Below are 15,453 nucleotides of genomic sequence, written 5' to 3' on the forward strand. Positions count from 1 at the left end.
CACCTCACTACAAATAACTCAGTTTCGTTTCTTTTTATGGCTGAGTAATATTCCATTGTATATATGTGCCACATCTTCTTTATCCATTCATCTATGACACTTACTTTTAAACACAACTTAGTTAAAAATTGTTTTTAGGGCTTCCCTGGTGGCGCAGTGGTTGAGAGTCCGCCTGCCGATGCAGGGGACGCGGGTTCGTGCCCCGGTCCGGGAAGATCCCTCGTGCCGCGGAGCGGCTGGGCCCGCGAGCCGTGGCCGCTGAGCCTGCGCGTCCGGAGCCTGCGCTCCGCGACGGGAGAGGCCGCAACAGTGAGAGGCCCGCGTACCACACACACAAAAAATGTTTTTAATTACTAAACCATTTATTTTTTAAATTTATTTTATTTATTTATTTATTGTTTTTGGCTGCATCGGGCCTTCGTTGCTGCACGCCGGCTTTCTCTAGTTGCAGTGAGTGAGGGCTACTCTTTTGTTGCGGTGCGCAGGCTTCTCATTGCAGTGGTTTCTCTTGTTGTGGAGCATGGGCTCTAGGAGTGTGGGCTTCAGTAGTTGTGGCTCGCGGGCTCAGTAGTTGTGGCTTGCTGGCTCTAGAGCGCAGGCTCAGTAGTTGTGGTGCACGGGCATAGTTACTCCGCAGCGTGTGGGATCTTCCCGGACCAGGGCTCGAACCCGTGTCCCCTGCATCGGCAGGCAGATTCTTAACCACTGTGCCACCAGGGAAGCCCCACTAAACCATTTATTTTGATTGGTGTTAAACTTACATTTTTCCTGATAACATGAATAGTACAATTTTTTTTTTTTTTTACTAAGATGTAAACTAATTTAAAGCTCTGGAAAATTTCTGAGTTTTGATTGTCAAGGATTTTCTTTAATCATTATAAGTTGTTAGACATCATAAGAAGGTTCTTTCCGGCGACTAGACTGAGATGATCCTTTAAGGAAAAGGAACATTTTCTACTCTCTGTTCAGGTGTATGTACTTGTCAGCTAATATCAGAGTGCTCTTTACTGAAGGTCTTTACTTCTAAAGTAAAGATAATTGATCTGTCAAAGGATAGTACAGTCATTTGGCCATTTCTCGGTCCAACATGGCAATGGTGATTTTTGAAGCGAAAGACTGCACATTTTATTAAAGGCACAGTCAGGCTTTCCCTTCTCCCAGCCTCACTGCATCCAAGATCAGAAGGAAAGTCCAGCCTGTTTGCGAGGGCTTAGAAGTATGTCCACTGAGCCATTTGTTCTAAGTGCTCCAAATAGTCAATATTTGCGATTGCTCTCTGTAAAGGTTTGCACGTTTTCCTGCAGTCCCAGGCCGGTCTTGCGTAAGCAGCAGCTTTAATCCCGCTACAAATAGTCGGGCAACAGCAGGGCCCGGTGCTCAGTCTGTCCTTCGGTTTGTTTATTCCACTCTGGCAGCTGGCCACATGCCAGTGTGTGTGTGTGCTCTCTCTTCCCACTGGGGAAATGCACGTTTAAGCTGGCCCTCTTGTTTCAAGGTCTCTGCTTGCTTGCATGAAAGCCTTTTGCAGTTTCGTAATGGTTGAAATGTGTAGTCTTTTGGAAAGTGACAGATTCCAGGGCTTGAGAACATTCACTTGTTTAGTTTGGGATTTGAGAAGCACACAGAGGGAATGCCTTTAGTGTAGCTCCAGCATTTGGAATATCAAGTAAAGAGGAAATGGGAATTCTTACAGGGTTCTAAGCAGTGTTACATGGGGCGTGTTCCTTTTCTGATTAACAAATATAGATGAGCACTGTTTGTCCTATAAATTTCACCTTTTCTGTATTTATCATGGCTTTTTAAAAAACTATTGTTTTTTAGAAAATGCTGACAATTTCTGTACAGATTCTGTAATCTCCCGTCACCCATTTGTACTTGGAGAAATTCTTGAAACTGCAGGCATTTAGAGCAATTCATGGGCTTCCCTGGTGGCACAGTGGTTGAGAGTCCGCCTGCCGATGCAGGGGACACGGGTTCGTGCCCCGGTCCGGGAGGATCCCACGTGCCGCGGAGCGGCTGGGCCCGCGAGCCAGGGCCGCTGAGCCTGCGCGTCCGGAGCCTGTGCTCCGCAACGACGGGAGAGGCCACAACAGTGAGAGGCCCGCGTACCGCAAATAAACAAACAAAACAAAACAAACCAAAAAAAGCAATTCATTTATGATATACAAAGGTAATGACAATTGTGTGACAAGTCAAGTTTGCAGGGACATCACTGGCAGAACTTACTGTGATGTGTTTCTCCCCCTTATTCTCCCAGAGCTTAGCAAAATGGAACTGGGCCAGGTAGGAATGCATATTTGTTTGATTGAGGTTTTTATTTTGAGCCACTGATTGGTGTGTTTTAGGGTCTGTGACCTTTACCCCAAGAAAATAACTTACCCTTTCTGTATAGATTTTCTGAACGTCAAGGGTCCTACACGTGTCTTTATTGTCGCTCGGCACCTTGTGTTTTCATCTACCAAATACTGAGCGTTCCCATGCGTCAGGCACCGGGGGGACCCAGAAATTAAGAAGAGGTGGTCTGTGCCCACAAGGAGCTCCCAGACCGGCAGGGGCGCCCAGGAACATAAGCCGATGATGATAAACACTTGAGAAATGTGGAAACAGAAATGTGAATGAAGTGCATCAGGTTTCCCGAAAGATCTTATGCAGGACATTATTTCGTACAGAACTAGATTACAATCCAATCACCTAGGACTTTGCAAATTATACAACGTAGACCTAAAAGAATATACTTAACCACTGAAATCGTTACTCAGTTGTGTGGCCCAGTTGGTATACAGGCAGTTACTAGGGTAAACTGTCAGACCGATGCTTACCTTTGACAAGCTATGATTAAGCTAACGTGGTACTTTTATGTAATATGAGGAAGTTGCTCATGCTGAAAGCCAAAGGATAATTTAGTCACGTAAACCTGTGTGGGACCTTCGGCTGCTGGGGAGTCGCGTATTGTCCTTTGGGGACCTCTGCGCTCCACGTGGCTGTGAACCAGAGTTGCCCTGGGCAGTTCCCATTTTGCTTAGGATGACCACGAGGACAGACATTCACAGGCTTACCTGGGTGGGGTTTAAGTCATTTCTGATAGAAAAGTTAGAACTTCATGCCTCATTCCCCAAGGGAGACGTCGAGGTGTGGGATTTATAGTCACTTGACTACGAATTTCATTTCTCATCATTGTGTCCCTTGATACACTGTCACAAATGCACTCTTTCCTTCTAGTACATCCTCTAAATTGGTTTTGTTTGTTTATAGACTAATGACTTCTACATATTTTGTACCCATTACTAGATCGAACTGTCTCTTTATTTCTAATAGTTTTCTAACTCTATAGCCTCGTCATCGGCAAAAATGATCGTTTTACCTCTCATTTCTTTGTCTTGTCTTAATTGTGCTTGCTGGTACAATAACAAACAGATTCTAACAGTCATATGGGAAAGAGAGGTTTTCAAAATAGCCAAGACCAGAAACAGAGCATGGAGGTTCGGAGACTGGGGAGGGTGAGAAGGTGGCGGGGTGGGGGGGAAAGAACGGACTGTTGATGGTAAATGTTTACTGGTAAGTGGTCCTGGCACAGCAAATGTCACACGTCCACACAGACCTCCCGTTCCCCAGACCTGCTCCTCCCGCTGGCTCGCCGCGCTCGGCAGCTCCATCCTACGCGCCCTGCCCAGAAACCTGACAGTCATCCTCCCGCCCGCCCACTTTAAAAAAACAGCTTCGGGCTTCCCTGGTGGCGCGGTGGTTGAGAGTCCGCCTGCCGATGCGGGGGACGCGGGTTCGCGCCCCGGTCCGGGAGGATCCCACGTGCCGCGGAGCGGCTGGGCCCGTGAGCCACGGCCGCCGAGCCTGCGCGTCCGGGGCCTGCGCTCCGCAGCGGGAGAGGCCACGGCGGTGAGAGGCCCGCGTACCGCAAAAAACAAACAAACAAACAAACAGCTTCATTGAGGTATAATTGACACATAGTAATCTGTACACATTCAAAGTGTGCAGTGCGGTAGGCTTTCACGTGTGTCTGTACCTGTGACGCTGTGAGCACAGTCGAGATTGTCACTACAGGTGAGCTTGTGTTTTCCCGACAGTCATCCTTGTCTCCCCTGCTCTCTCATCCCAGGCTGTCAGGAGAGCCTGCTGGGCTTGGCCTTCAGAAACCCGTCCAGCCTCCGAGCCTGGGGCTGTGTGTTGCTGCAGAGCCTTCCAGCTGGACTCTCTGGTTCTCAGCTTGCTTCCTTCTAGTCTGTTCTCAACACGGCAGCCGAAGTGTTCCTTGTGAAATATACCCCCCAGATGCCAGCACTCCTCTCCTCAGCACTGTCCAGGCAGCCGCTTGCCTCCCCCAGGGCCAAAGCCCAAGGCCCAAAGCCTCAGACCTCTGAGGCCTCGTGTGGCCCCTGCCCCACGCCTGACCTCTGACCTCCCGGCCTCCTCGCCGACGACTCCTGCTCACACACCCTGATTTGGCCACCCTGGGCTCCTTGCTCAGCCTCCAGACACTCAAGCATCTGCTTGGTCGCCCCCCTGTTGAGAGTGTAACCAGCGTGTCTGGTGGTGTCTCACCCTGCCTCCTTTTCCCTAGTCCTCACCACCTTCCACATCCTGTGTACCTCACAGCGTTGTCTTCATTGTTTGTCTGTCTCCCCCTGCTGGAAGAGAAACACCATGAACGTGGGCGTTTGGGCCTCCTTTGTTCACTGATGGGTCCTGAGCGCCTAGAGCAGTGTCTGGCCCTGGGTGGAGCGCATTCAGAGAAAAATGGGCAAAGGATATTAACGGGCAGCGCACAGCACTTACTGGGTGTCGGGTGCTCCACCAAGCATTCCTGTTCTCATGCCAATACGCATTTTGGAAGAAACCTTACGTTCTGCAAAGTCATGCGGTAAAAAGAACAGGGACTTACAGGAGGGATGGCAGTAGGAGGTAGGAGGAGACCCCTCCAAACCTGTGCACCTCTGTAACCAGAGCGCTGATGAAGGCAGCAATCAGGCCTTGGCAGCCCGTAGTGGGTTGAATGGTGGCCTCCAGAAGACACATCCACTTGGAACCTGTCACTGTGACCTTATTTGGAAAAGGGGTCTTTACGGGTATAATTAAGTTCAGGATCTCAAAATGAGATCCTCCTGGATTTAGTCAGGCCCTAAATCCAATGATAACGTGTCCTCATAAGGGAAGAGAGGAAGATTTGAGAGACAGACAGGATGAGGCCGTGTAAAAACAGAGAGTGATTGGAGTGATGTGGCCACAAGCCAAGGAAACCTCGAGCTGCCAGAAGCTAGAAGAGGCAAGGAAGGCTCCTCCCCTAGAACCTGCAAAGGGAGTGTGGCCCTGCTGACAGCCTGATTTGGGGCTTTCTGCCCTGCAGAACTGTGAGAAAATAAATTTCTGTTGTTTTAAACCATCAAGTTGATGTTCATTTGTTATGGCAGCCACAGGAAGCTCATACACAGTCTTAAACCCCAGGAAACTCGTACACAGTCTTTAAGGGGGCAGGAGCCCTGGGGTTTAGTGTGCCCCCTTCTCTGAGATGCAGGTCCTGGAGAGCATCTGCTTCTGATACAGACCATTCTCCTGACCAGTACAAGTCAGCTCCAGGGTATAGCCTTCTTCATCAGCGTAGCGTCTTCGCAGCTTGTTGGTACTCGCGGCTTCAGCAGATAGCTTAATGCAGTGGAAAGCAGGACGGTTCTAGAAGCCACTAGCCATGAAGGAGGGCACTTGTGTAGACTTTCAGCTTTTTTCTTAATGTCCTCATATACTGCTCAAGCTTTCTAGAAGCTTGCCCTTGATCACTTCAGAACCTTAACATGTTGGCAAGGGAGTCTAGGGTCTGTTCTGTTGTATATTTTGGCCTGGGTGGTGATTACATTCGTGTATATGTATACAAAGATTCACTGAGCTGAACATTTTTTAAAGATTTGTGTGCATTACTGTATGTAATTTCTATCTCAGTACAAAAGTTTAAACAATTAACATCCCAGGGATGTTAAATCAAAGTACCAAGTATTAAATTGGTACTTAAATTGGTACCAGGGAGAATCTCCCTTGTGTTTTGGTGTAACTTCTACTTTGTACCGCCATCAGTCCCCTATTTATCAATCAAAGACATCAGTGTTGTACCGGAACAGACTGTATTGACTAACTTCAGTCTCACAGCAACCCTGTGGTCTGGGCTGGGTTTATTCCCATTTGACAGATAGGGAAATGGAGGCACCCCGAGAGTTGTCACACAGCTGTTAAGAGGCAGACTGGAGATTCACACTGGGCTGCCCGTCAGAGCCACTGCTTTCAGCCATGCACGTGAAAAGATGTGCAAACTAAAGCTACCATGAGATACCATGTTATACTCATCAAATTGGCAAAAGCTCTTTCTCTTAACGTTGCTAAGTTCTAATGAGGATGTAGAGCGACAGGAATCACCAGATGCCACTAGTGGGAGCATAAGGTCATCTCCCCACCTCAGAGAACAATTGGGCAGCGTCTAGTAAAGTTGAAAAGACCATACTGTCCTCTCCAGCAATTCCTTCCCCACCCACCAGGAAAATTCCTTCGAGAAACATTCACATACAAGTCTGAGGAGATGTGTCCAAAGATGGCCCAGCGTCGCTTATAATAGTGGGGAATGTCCCACTATTGGGAATGGATAGATCAGCTGTGGTTTATTCATTCAACGAATTCAACTGGGATCACTCCGCTTGAGAAAAATAGTCGGATCACAGTGTCGGTTGATAAGTACAGAATACCACCATTGATGTAAATTTTCACCAAATAGAGAAGAATGGTGTATTTTGTTGCTGGATAGTCATCGAGAGGAAAAGTGTCACAAGTCTGCTCGGGAAGGAAGGCTGCATGCCAACCTGAGAAGAGTTGTTGCCTCTGGGCGTGAAAGCGGGCAGCAGGGACAGGTGACACAGGAGCCCGGAGCTGTGCCTGGGTCGATGCATTTTTAAAAGATGCCGACGCATCTTTTTATGTGTACGTGAGTTATTTCTTGGTGGCAAATAGCTGGGTGGTTTTGTTTTTTTTTTTATTAATCTTTGTGCTTTTCTGTATTTGTAAATTACGCAGCATTGAAGGAAGTGATGTGTGTTAACCCACAACGAGCAGCTTTGTTCAGAAAGCGGCAGCCGCAGCAGATGTGGGGCACAGGCGTGTCATGGTGGCGGAAAGCGGGAACTCACATCTGTGCTTCTTTCCAGCAGCCAAATCCGGTGGAGCAGCGTTACATGGAGCTCTTGGCCTTGCGCGACGAGTACATAAAGCGACTTGAGGAGCTGCAGCTCGCCAACTCTCCCAAGCTTTCCGATCCCTCGACCTCACCTTCTAGTCCTTCGCAAATGATGCCCCACGTGCAGACTCACTTCTAATAAAGGAAATAGCTGACTTTCATTCGGGGCCTCTGTACAGAGTAGGTTAAAATATTTGCCTCCATGTAGAACTTGAACTAACATAATCTTAAACTCTTGAACATGTGCCTTCTAGAATACATATTGCAAGAAAACTACAGTGTCTACACGGCAGTTGGAAGAAAGGAGCCCAGATGGGGTTTTGAAAGATAATATTTAAATTGTATTTACCTCTTCAGAAATACTATGTGTACAATATGTATTTTGTGGGCCTCATTGGAACAACATTTTTAAGTAAAGGGGAGAAAATATATGTCTGTGAAATGGATTTACCTCGAACTGCTTACAGTAGTTGCTTAGGGTGATCTAAAAGGAACCCAAATGTGAAAGATGTGTGTTCCTGCCAAAACCAGATTGAGCTCAGCTTCCAAGGCATAATCCACAAGCAAGGTGTTTAAATAATTGCCAAATTTCATACCATCGTAAGTGTGATGACTTAAGGACAGATAGCTGTGTAGATGAGCTTTCCATTATTTCGCAATTTTGGAATAGGAAGTATTTTCCCCAAGAGAAGCATATTTTTATATTAAAAAAACTGATAGGGCCCAGTTAAATACGATTTGATTGTTTTTAACATCGCCAGTTCTGTTTCCTAAGTTCTTTCGTGAGCTTGCCTAGAACTCTGACCTATTTTCAGGCGGTGGAAACCCCTTCTATAGCACTGTTTGAAGATGTTGGATGCGTTATGCTGCTTACGTGAATGTTTTCGCAAACGTTGCTCTAGTCAAACTAGCTGATCTGCCAAAGTGTCGGGTTGACCATCTCGGATGTGTGAGCTGTCGCTAGAGCAGCATCCTTTGAAATAAAAGCCGCAGATGTACATTTGTTGAGCGTATTCTTGAAAGTATGGTGTTTATGCATTTCAATTTCAGTGGTGTTCGACACCCCTCCCCACCCAGGCGTGCATAAAAACTCGTTCTACAAATTTTTACTTGAAGTACCAGCGGTTTGCTTTTTCAGGTTTTTTTTTTTTGGTAGTATTAAATGCAATTTCAAATGCAGTTCTATTTGATATCTGAACTAATTCATTTAGTCAGTATATTTGTAAAAGTTAAGGCTACAGTTAAAAAACAATTAATGTGTTCTACAGTGATTTGTAAAGGACTATTTATAGCTAATATGGTTTTGTTTTCAGTGAATTAAGAGAGATTAAATATATCTTTGTAAATTATTTTATGTCATAGCTTAATGGTCTACCAAGTAAGACATCTCAAATGCAGTAGTATAAATGTATAAATTTTGTATGTATAAGAAATTTTTTAGACAGTCTCTTGCTTTTTGTAAACGCTGTAAATATTTCATAAATTAACAAAGTGTCACTCCACGAGAAGAAAAAAAGCTAATACTAATAGCTGAAAGGATTTTGTGAAATTTCATGACAAATGTTTCATGGCAATAATGACTAAAGACCTGCTGTAATAAATATATTAACTAAACATTGCACTCTATTCCCAGGGCTGTAACTGTGTATGTGTCTTAAATGTGCATGTTGCTCATCTTACTTGCTTTTCCTGGATCTACTTCACATGCCCTTTATCTTACTAGCAACCTTGTATAGGGCTCTCCCCAAACCCCAACAGTATTGGAAATTTAAGTACATTCACAATGCAGATTTTAAGCCACAGCTGCCTTTATTTTTTTAAATGTATTTTATTGAAGTATAGTTGATTTACAATGTTGTGTTAATTTCTGCTGTACAGCAAAGTGATTCAGTTATAAATATATATATATATTATTTTTCATATCCTTTTCCATTATGGTTTATCGTAGGATATTGAATATAGTTCCCTGTGCTATACAGTAGGACCTTGTTGTTTATCCGTTCTATATGTAATAGTTTGCATCTGCTAATCCCAAACTCCCAGTCCATCCCTCCCCCACCCCCCCTCCCCCTTGGCAACCACAAGCCTGTTCTCTATGTCAGGCCACGGCTGTCTTTATTAAAGTAGGGATAGCTTTCACAGAAGTGCTGGGCTGCAGAGACGCAAGACTTTCAGACTCCGGATGGAGAACACAGCAGCTGACATTAAGGGAGATTAAGAGACTGGTTGAAACAAGTCATACTCGATGTCTCCTTAGGTAAGAATTATTAAAATTCTTCAAATGCGGCCAACTGGAAATTATCTACGCGTGTCCTAAGAACGCTAAATAGTTATACTAGTAAACTTACCATTTTAAAAAAATCCAAATAGGACTCTTAAAAGAGTAAGTATCTCTTTTAAAACTATGAGTATTTGAAATGCTCTCCAAGGTTCTTCTTCAGGCACGGCTGTGTTTCACCCTCACTGCGCCCTCGTGGCCACGTGGTGTTCTATCATCGTTGTTTTTCAACCGTGGAGCGCACTGTTGCTGCAGGGGTTCACTGACTTGCCCAAAGTCCCAGAGCATTGAAACAAATGTATGCAGGCATCGAACTGAATTCTGCCTCTCTTGCATTCCCACTGAATAGCCTTAGCTTTGCCTTCTGGAATGAAATAGAATAATCTCTTCCTGGGACAGCCCTTCAAGTAAATTGGAATCATATCTATTTTTGATAATATAACAGGTTTTTCCTAACTATAGTCATAGTACTTTCTGATCTGTTTTTGATAATGCAGCAAAGCTCCTCCTTACAGTTTTGGGGAAGGAATAATACTCAAAAGTTTGAAAATCTGTTGACCAGTATCTCATCACCTGCAGCCCTCTCTACAGAATGCAGCTGTCAGTCATGTGGACAGCTCATGTGGCATTTGGGAGCATTAGACAAAGGCAGGACTATATAAAGGGAATGCTCTTAAAATACAGGAATTTATTACAGGGTATATACACCTCTGACCGGAGGACATAGCCATTGGCGGCCATTAGAGTAAAATCTGGGGACACCCCAAGGAAGTAAATATATGCAGCATGCAGCACGAACAAGAACGAGGATTAGCACACCTGCAGGAAAACCTGATGGTTGAAGTAGATTGCAGTCGAATTCTTTTAGGTTCACAGAATCACTAAAGCATGCTGCCGGAATACCAATTTTTGAAATGAGTCTAATCTAATACTCTGGCATCTATTGGTAGATTTATAACTTAGTTAAGGAATTATTAGTAAAGTCTTTTGTATTAAACATATCTGGAAGATGAAAGATCAGCAAAACAAAGTATTCTCATTTCCTTATGAGGCTCAGATTCAGATATGGTTTATTCCTTATTTGCAATCATTCGTCATTTAAAAGCAAAGCTGCTAATGTATTTAAACCATGTAGGGTAGCTAAATGCTTAGTATTTAAACCATGTAAGGTAGCTAAAATGTTCAGACATGACCATCAAGATTTAGTTTGTTTTTCTAGTAGTTACGGAGAACACGGCTTATTCATTTATAGTGGTTAATACGTATGTGCCTCTGAAATGGACTGTTCCACGGTGCAGTCCACATAAATTACAAAAGAAAGTTGTTCATCTCATCTCGGGAGCTTTATGTCACAAACCTGTATTAGAAAGAACCCTGGTCGGGACGTGTGGGGACCTGGGTTCCCGTCTGGGCTCTGGACCTGCTTCTTGGATGGAAGATGTGAGGCCCTCCCAGCACCCGCTCGAGAGGCCCGGGAGGAGGCTTTCGTGTCCGCCCGCTCAGTGAGGGTATGGACTGCACGTTCTCGAAGATTCCTTACAAGTCAAACAGCCCTTGTCAGAAACACATTTTCATCACTTATGCACATACAATATTTCTGGTAGAAGGTGGCATTGGCCCTGTGTATTAGTTTCCTGTTTCTGCTGTGAGAAATCACCACAGACTTAGTGGTGATTTATTATCTTGCCCACACATTTATTCTCTTACGGTTCTGGAGGTCAGAAGTCTGAAATTAGCCTCCCTGGCCTAAAGTCAAGGTGTCAGCAGGGCTGCATTCCTTCTGGCAGCTCTAGGGGAGAATCCTTTCCTTGCCTTTTCCAGCCTCCAGTGGCCGCCTGCTTTCGCGGAGTCCTGGCCGCTTCCTCTGTGTCTAAAGCCAGCAGCACAGCACCTTCGAATCTCTCAACTCTGACTCTTCCGCCTCCCTTGTTGACATTTAAAGGACCCTAGCGGACTCCCCTGGCGGTCCAGGGGTTATGACTCCGCGCTTCCACTGCAGTGGGCACAGGTTTGATCCCTGGTCGGGGAACTAAGATTCCCCACGTGGCCAAAATAAGAAAAAGGAAAAAAAGGACCTTGGTGATTATATTGGGCCCCTCTGGATAACCTAGGCTGCTCTCCCCACCTCAGAGTCAGAGAATCAGCAACCCTAATGCCCCCTTGCTGTGTAAGGTAACACAGAACAGGTTCCAGGCATTAGGATGTGGACATCTGGGGAGGCTATGATGCTGCTACCGCACCTCAGTCCGTGTTGGCAGATGATGGTGGGCCTGCAAGCGGAAAGGTCAGACACACTCTCCTGTTACCAGCTCTACAGTGACTCACAATTAGGGAAACAACTAGCTCAATTCATTTTGTTACATCTCAGGCGGTATTTAGACTTAGAGTTGCCTCTGACGTTCCCTGTTTCTAGCCTCGCATCTATCTAAAGCCAGACCAGGTACTTTCAAGCCCCTTGGTCCCTGTATGGAAGAAAAGGGAGCTATTTATTGGGGGCATATGTGCCAAACTCTGTACTGTGTAGCCTCCCACAACCTTATAAAATTGATAGGCTTGGTTTTTTAGGGTGTTTTGGTTTGTTTGGGGTTTTTTTGGGGGGGGTCGTTTTATAGATGAGACTAAGAACCAGAAGTGGTTTTTTTTTTAGGCAATATTTTCGATAGTATTTTTTTAGACAGTATTTATCAACAAATACTGTCTACTATGACCCAGACCCGTGTCAGCTGATCTTTGTTGGGAAACAAAACTGAGTAAAACAGTGGCCTCCTTTGAGTGTCTGGCCTGTTAGGAAGACAGTTCAGTTAACTGGTAATTCCCATGCAGGGTGCACCGTGCTCTAATAGAGGCAGATTGGGCGGCTTTGGGGCCAAGACAGGGGGTCAAGGAGGAACTTCTTGGGAAGGCAGTCAGAACTGAGTCTTCTTAGTTAAATAGGAGTTCGGTGATATCCCATCAGGGGAATGTACGTTTGAACCACAGTGGGATACCACCCCACACCCACATATTGGCAAACCTTTTAAAAGTCCGGCAGGGCTTCCCTGGTGGCGCAGTGGTTAAGAGTCCACCTGCCAATGCAGGGGACACGGGCTCGAGCCCTGGTCCGGGAAGATCCCACCTGCTGCGGAGCAACTAAGCCCGTGCGCCACAACTACTGAGACTGCGCTCTAGAGCCCGCGAGCCATAACTACTGAGCCCGCGTGCCACAACTACTGAAGCCCGCACGCCTAGAGCCCTTGCCCTGCAACAAGAGAAGCCACCACAATGAAGAGTAGACCTGGTTCGCTGCAACTAGAGGAAGCCCACACACAGTAACGAAGACCCAACACAGACAAAAAAAAAAAAAAAAAAAAAAAAAAAAAGGCACTAATCCCATCATTTCAGGGCCCTAGCCTTATGACCTTATGACCTAATCACCTCCCAAAGGCCTCATCTCCAAATACCTCAATACCAATTTGAGGGTTAGGGCTTCAATATAAATGGTGGAGGTGGGGGCAGAGACACATTCAGTCTGTAAGAGTGGGTTAAATATTTGATTTAGTAATTTTGGAAAACCAGAAGCCTGCAAGAGGTGGGTCTCCAGTGTATCTGGAGATCTTTCCTTCCTTCCTCCCAGCTCTCCTCACCCTGTCACCCTTTCACCCCAGGCTCATCCCCTCGTGGGTGTTAGGATGGCTGCTGGGCTTTCAGGCATCCCATGCTCACAGTTCAGTTGGAAGTTATTAAGCTGGGAGGGCGGGATGGGTTTGGGATGGGAACTAGTAACTGCTTGTCTACAGGTCTGCCTTTTATCAGGATGGGAAGTATTCCCTTTATATTTCACTGGCCAGACTTGGGTCATAGGTCATACCCAGGGCAATCACAGGCAAAGGGGCTTAGCCATGATTCCCATCCCCCGTCCCCAACTAAATCAGGGGTGGGCTGAGAGGGGATGAGCCCGTTGGATATGCAAACCGTAACAAAATGAGTAGGGAAAATACATATTGAACAGGAATCAAATGTCCTAAATGCCTTTATCTTCAGATACTGCCTTGATTTTCACAAGCGGTGATTTAGCTGACAGAAGTTAAATGCTACTGTTAATGTAAAGCAAGGGCGGAAGTGCCGAGGGCGGTATCAGAACACTTGGTTGCCCTACCGACGGCTGGGTAAGAACGGAGTGAGGAGGGGTTGCTAAAATGTGTGGGATTGCTCGGGGTTGGAGACGTCAAGACCAGGGAGGCCCCAGGGGGCCTGGGCTTCTCCCACCGCCAAACTTTTCTGGGAAGGAAAACTGAGGGAAAACAAATCACGCTGAGTAGCTGAATTTCCCTAAACTTTTTCTTTTTTTTAACCCTGCATCTCTACTGTCAGTCTGGTAGTTTCCTGAGCAGAGCACGTTCTTTCTGCATAATCCATTGGTGGATTTCGACCCCAAGGGGCTGGGGACGTGCCCAGTCGCCCGGGCCCTACCTCGCCGGCTCGCGGGCCGGGCGCCCAGGTGGGGTTCGGGCGGGGCGGGGGGCGGGACCCGGCTCCCGGCCGCGCGCCGCCCTCCCCGCCCCCCACCCCACGCGCGAGGCCTTGTGGGTAACGCGGGGCGCCAGGTGACAGCTAATGGCGGCGGCCGCCTGAGCCGGGCGGGCGGCAGATCGGGGCCGCCAGAGGCGCGCGGCTGGACCTTCCGGGGCGCCGCTCCCCTCCCGACGGCGGCTTCCCCGCGGCGGCGGGCTCGGCGCGCCATGGACAGGCCGGCGGCGGCGGCGGCGGCGGCGGCGGCGGGGGGCGGCGAGGGCGGCGGGGGCCTGGGCCCGGGGCCAGCGGGCGGCAGGAGGCCCCCTCGGGTCGCGGGGGCCCCCGCCGCCGGCTCCCGGCAGCCCAGCGTGGAGACCCTGGACAGGTAAGCGGGGCCCGGCCGCCGCGGCCTCCCGCTCCCCGACTCCCGAGGGCCCCGCGAGGCCCGGCTGCCCCTTCCCCGCGCGCCGGGCCGAGGCCGAGCTGGGGCGTCCCCCTCCCGCGTCCCCTCCGGAGCCCCGGGAACCCCCGCCTGGTCCCTGGGGCCCGCACCTGGCTCACTTCCGCCTCGCGCCGGAGCTCCCCGCACCCCGAGGGGCTTCACAGCTGTCAAACCGCGTCCCAGGCCTCCTCCTACTGCACCTTGGAGCCACCTCGGCAGCCCTTGCCCCGGCCACGAATCGTTTGGGAGGAAATTTCACCCCGGCGCCCCTTTTTTAGCGTGACCTTGCCTCGTGTGGTCTGAAGACCCAAATCCCGCCGCCGCTGCTTGGGGTCTTTGATGCTGGGGTTGGTAGGGGGCAGTTGGGGGGCGGAACCCCGTGGGTGTCCGGCTGGCGCAGATAGAGGCAAAGATAACCCTCGTTTGAAAAGCTGGGATGGAAAACTTCCAAACTGCTCCCGATTGGAGAACACATCGTCGTTTACTTTCAGTTCTTCACACTTTGAAGGAACCAGTTCATTGTTTTCACAGACACGTAAGGCTACTGCTTCTTAGGCAGTCCGAGAACTGAGATGAATCAGTTAGAAGCACACACCGACCAGATCCAACTGGGAGGGCCACCCTGACGCTCGGGACAAGGGGTGGGTGATCCCATAGCCTGGAATATGCAGCTTTTCCACGTCTTGGCCATTTCGCTGACGCTGGTTCCTGCCTGTCTTAGTCACACCCCTGAGCTGAACTTTTGGGAGTTTCCAAAGGCAGAGGAACAACGAGAAACATTCCCTTTGTTTCTACCTCAGTGTGATTACAGTGCATTTTAGTAAAGTAATTACCCGAGTGGTCAGCTTCGCTGAAAACTAATCACAGCCAAGACAGTAGGTGGAACACGGTCAGGCTTTCACTCACCTGCACATACTCTGCGGTGTATGAGGGCTCGGAGAGTCAGAGAGTAATGCCCGACGGCTTTCGCTCTCTGGCTTACCATCTAGTGGAGAATACAAACAAGCCAGCTATTGAAATCAA

At 47.9% G+C, this 15,453-nt stretch overlaps 2 protein-coding genes across 16 annotated transcripts in view; both read left to right on the plus strand.

Annotated features, from left to right (window-relative positions):
- MTM1 (myotubularin 1) overlaps window positions 1-9,015 on the plus strand; it is a 102,438-nt gene extending 93,423 nt beyond the window's left edge. For 4 of the 7 annotated variants that reach the window (XM_028482440.1, XM_028482443.1, XM_055081689.1 and 1 more), the window contains one exon: window positions 7,191-9,015. In XM_028482440.1, the coding sequence (XP_028338241.1) occupies window positions 7,191-7,358 (168 nt within the window). In that variant the 3' untranslated portion in view covers window positions 7,359-9,015. Of the gene's footprint in view, window positions 1-4,111; window positions 5,481-7,190 lie in introns of those variants that run through there. The other 3 variants (XM_028482441.1, XM_055081688.1, XM_028482442.2) reach the window with 2 other exon arrangements.
- A 5,069-nt stretch (window positions 9,016-14,084) lies between these two features.
- The window catches only part of MTMR1 (myotubularin related protein 1), a 72,367-nt gene continuing 70,998 nt past the window's right edge, over window positions 14,085-15,453 (plus strand). For 8 of the 9 annotated variants that reach the window (XM_055081849.1, XM_055081847.1, XM_028482608.2 and 5 more), the window contains exon 1: window positions 14,216-14,373. In XM_055081849.1, coding sequence (XP_054937824.1) covers window positions 14,216-14,373 — 158 coding nt within the window. Of the gene's footprint in view, window positions 14,374-15,453 lie in introns of all 9 variants that reach the window. The other variant, XM_024116728.3, reaches the window with a different exon arrangement.

The sequence above is a fragment of the Physeter macrocephalus genome, chromosome 21, assembly GCF_002837175.3.
Source record: "Physeter macrocephalus isolate SW-GA chromosome 21, ASM283717v5, whole genome shotgun sequence".
Lineage (NCBI taxonomy): Eukaryota > Metazoa > Chordata > Mammalia > Artiodactyla > Physeteridae > Physeter > Physeter macrocephalus.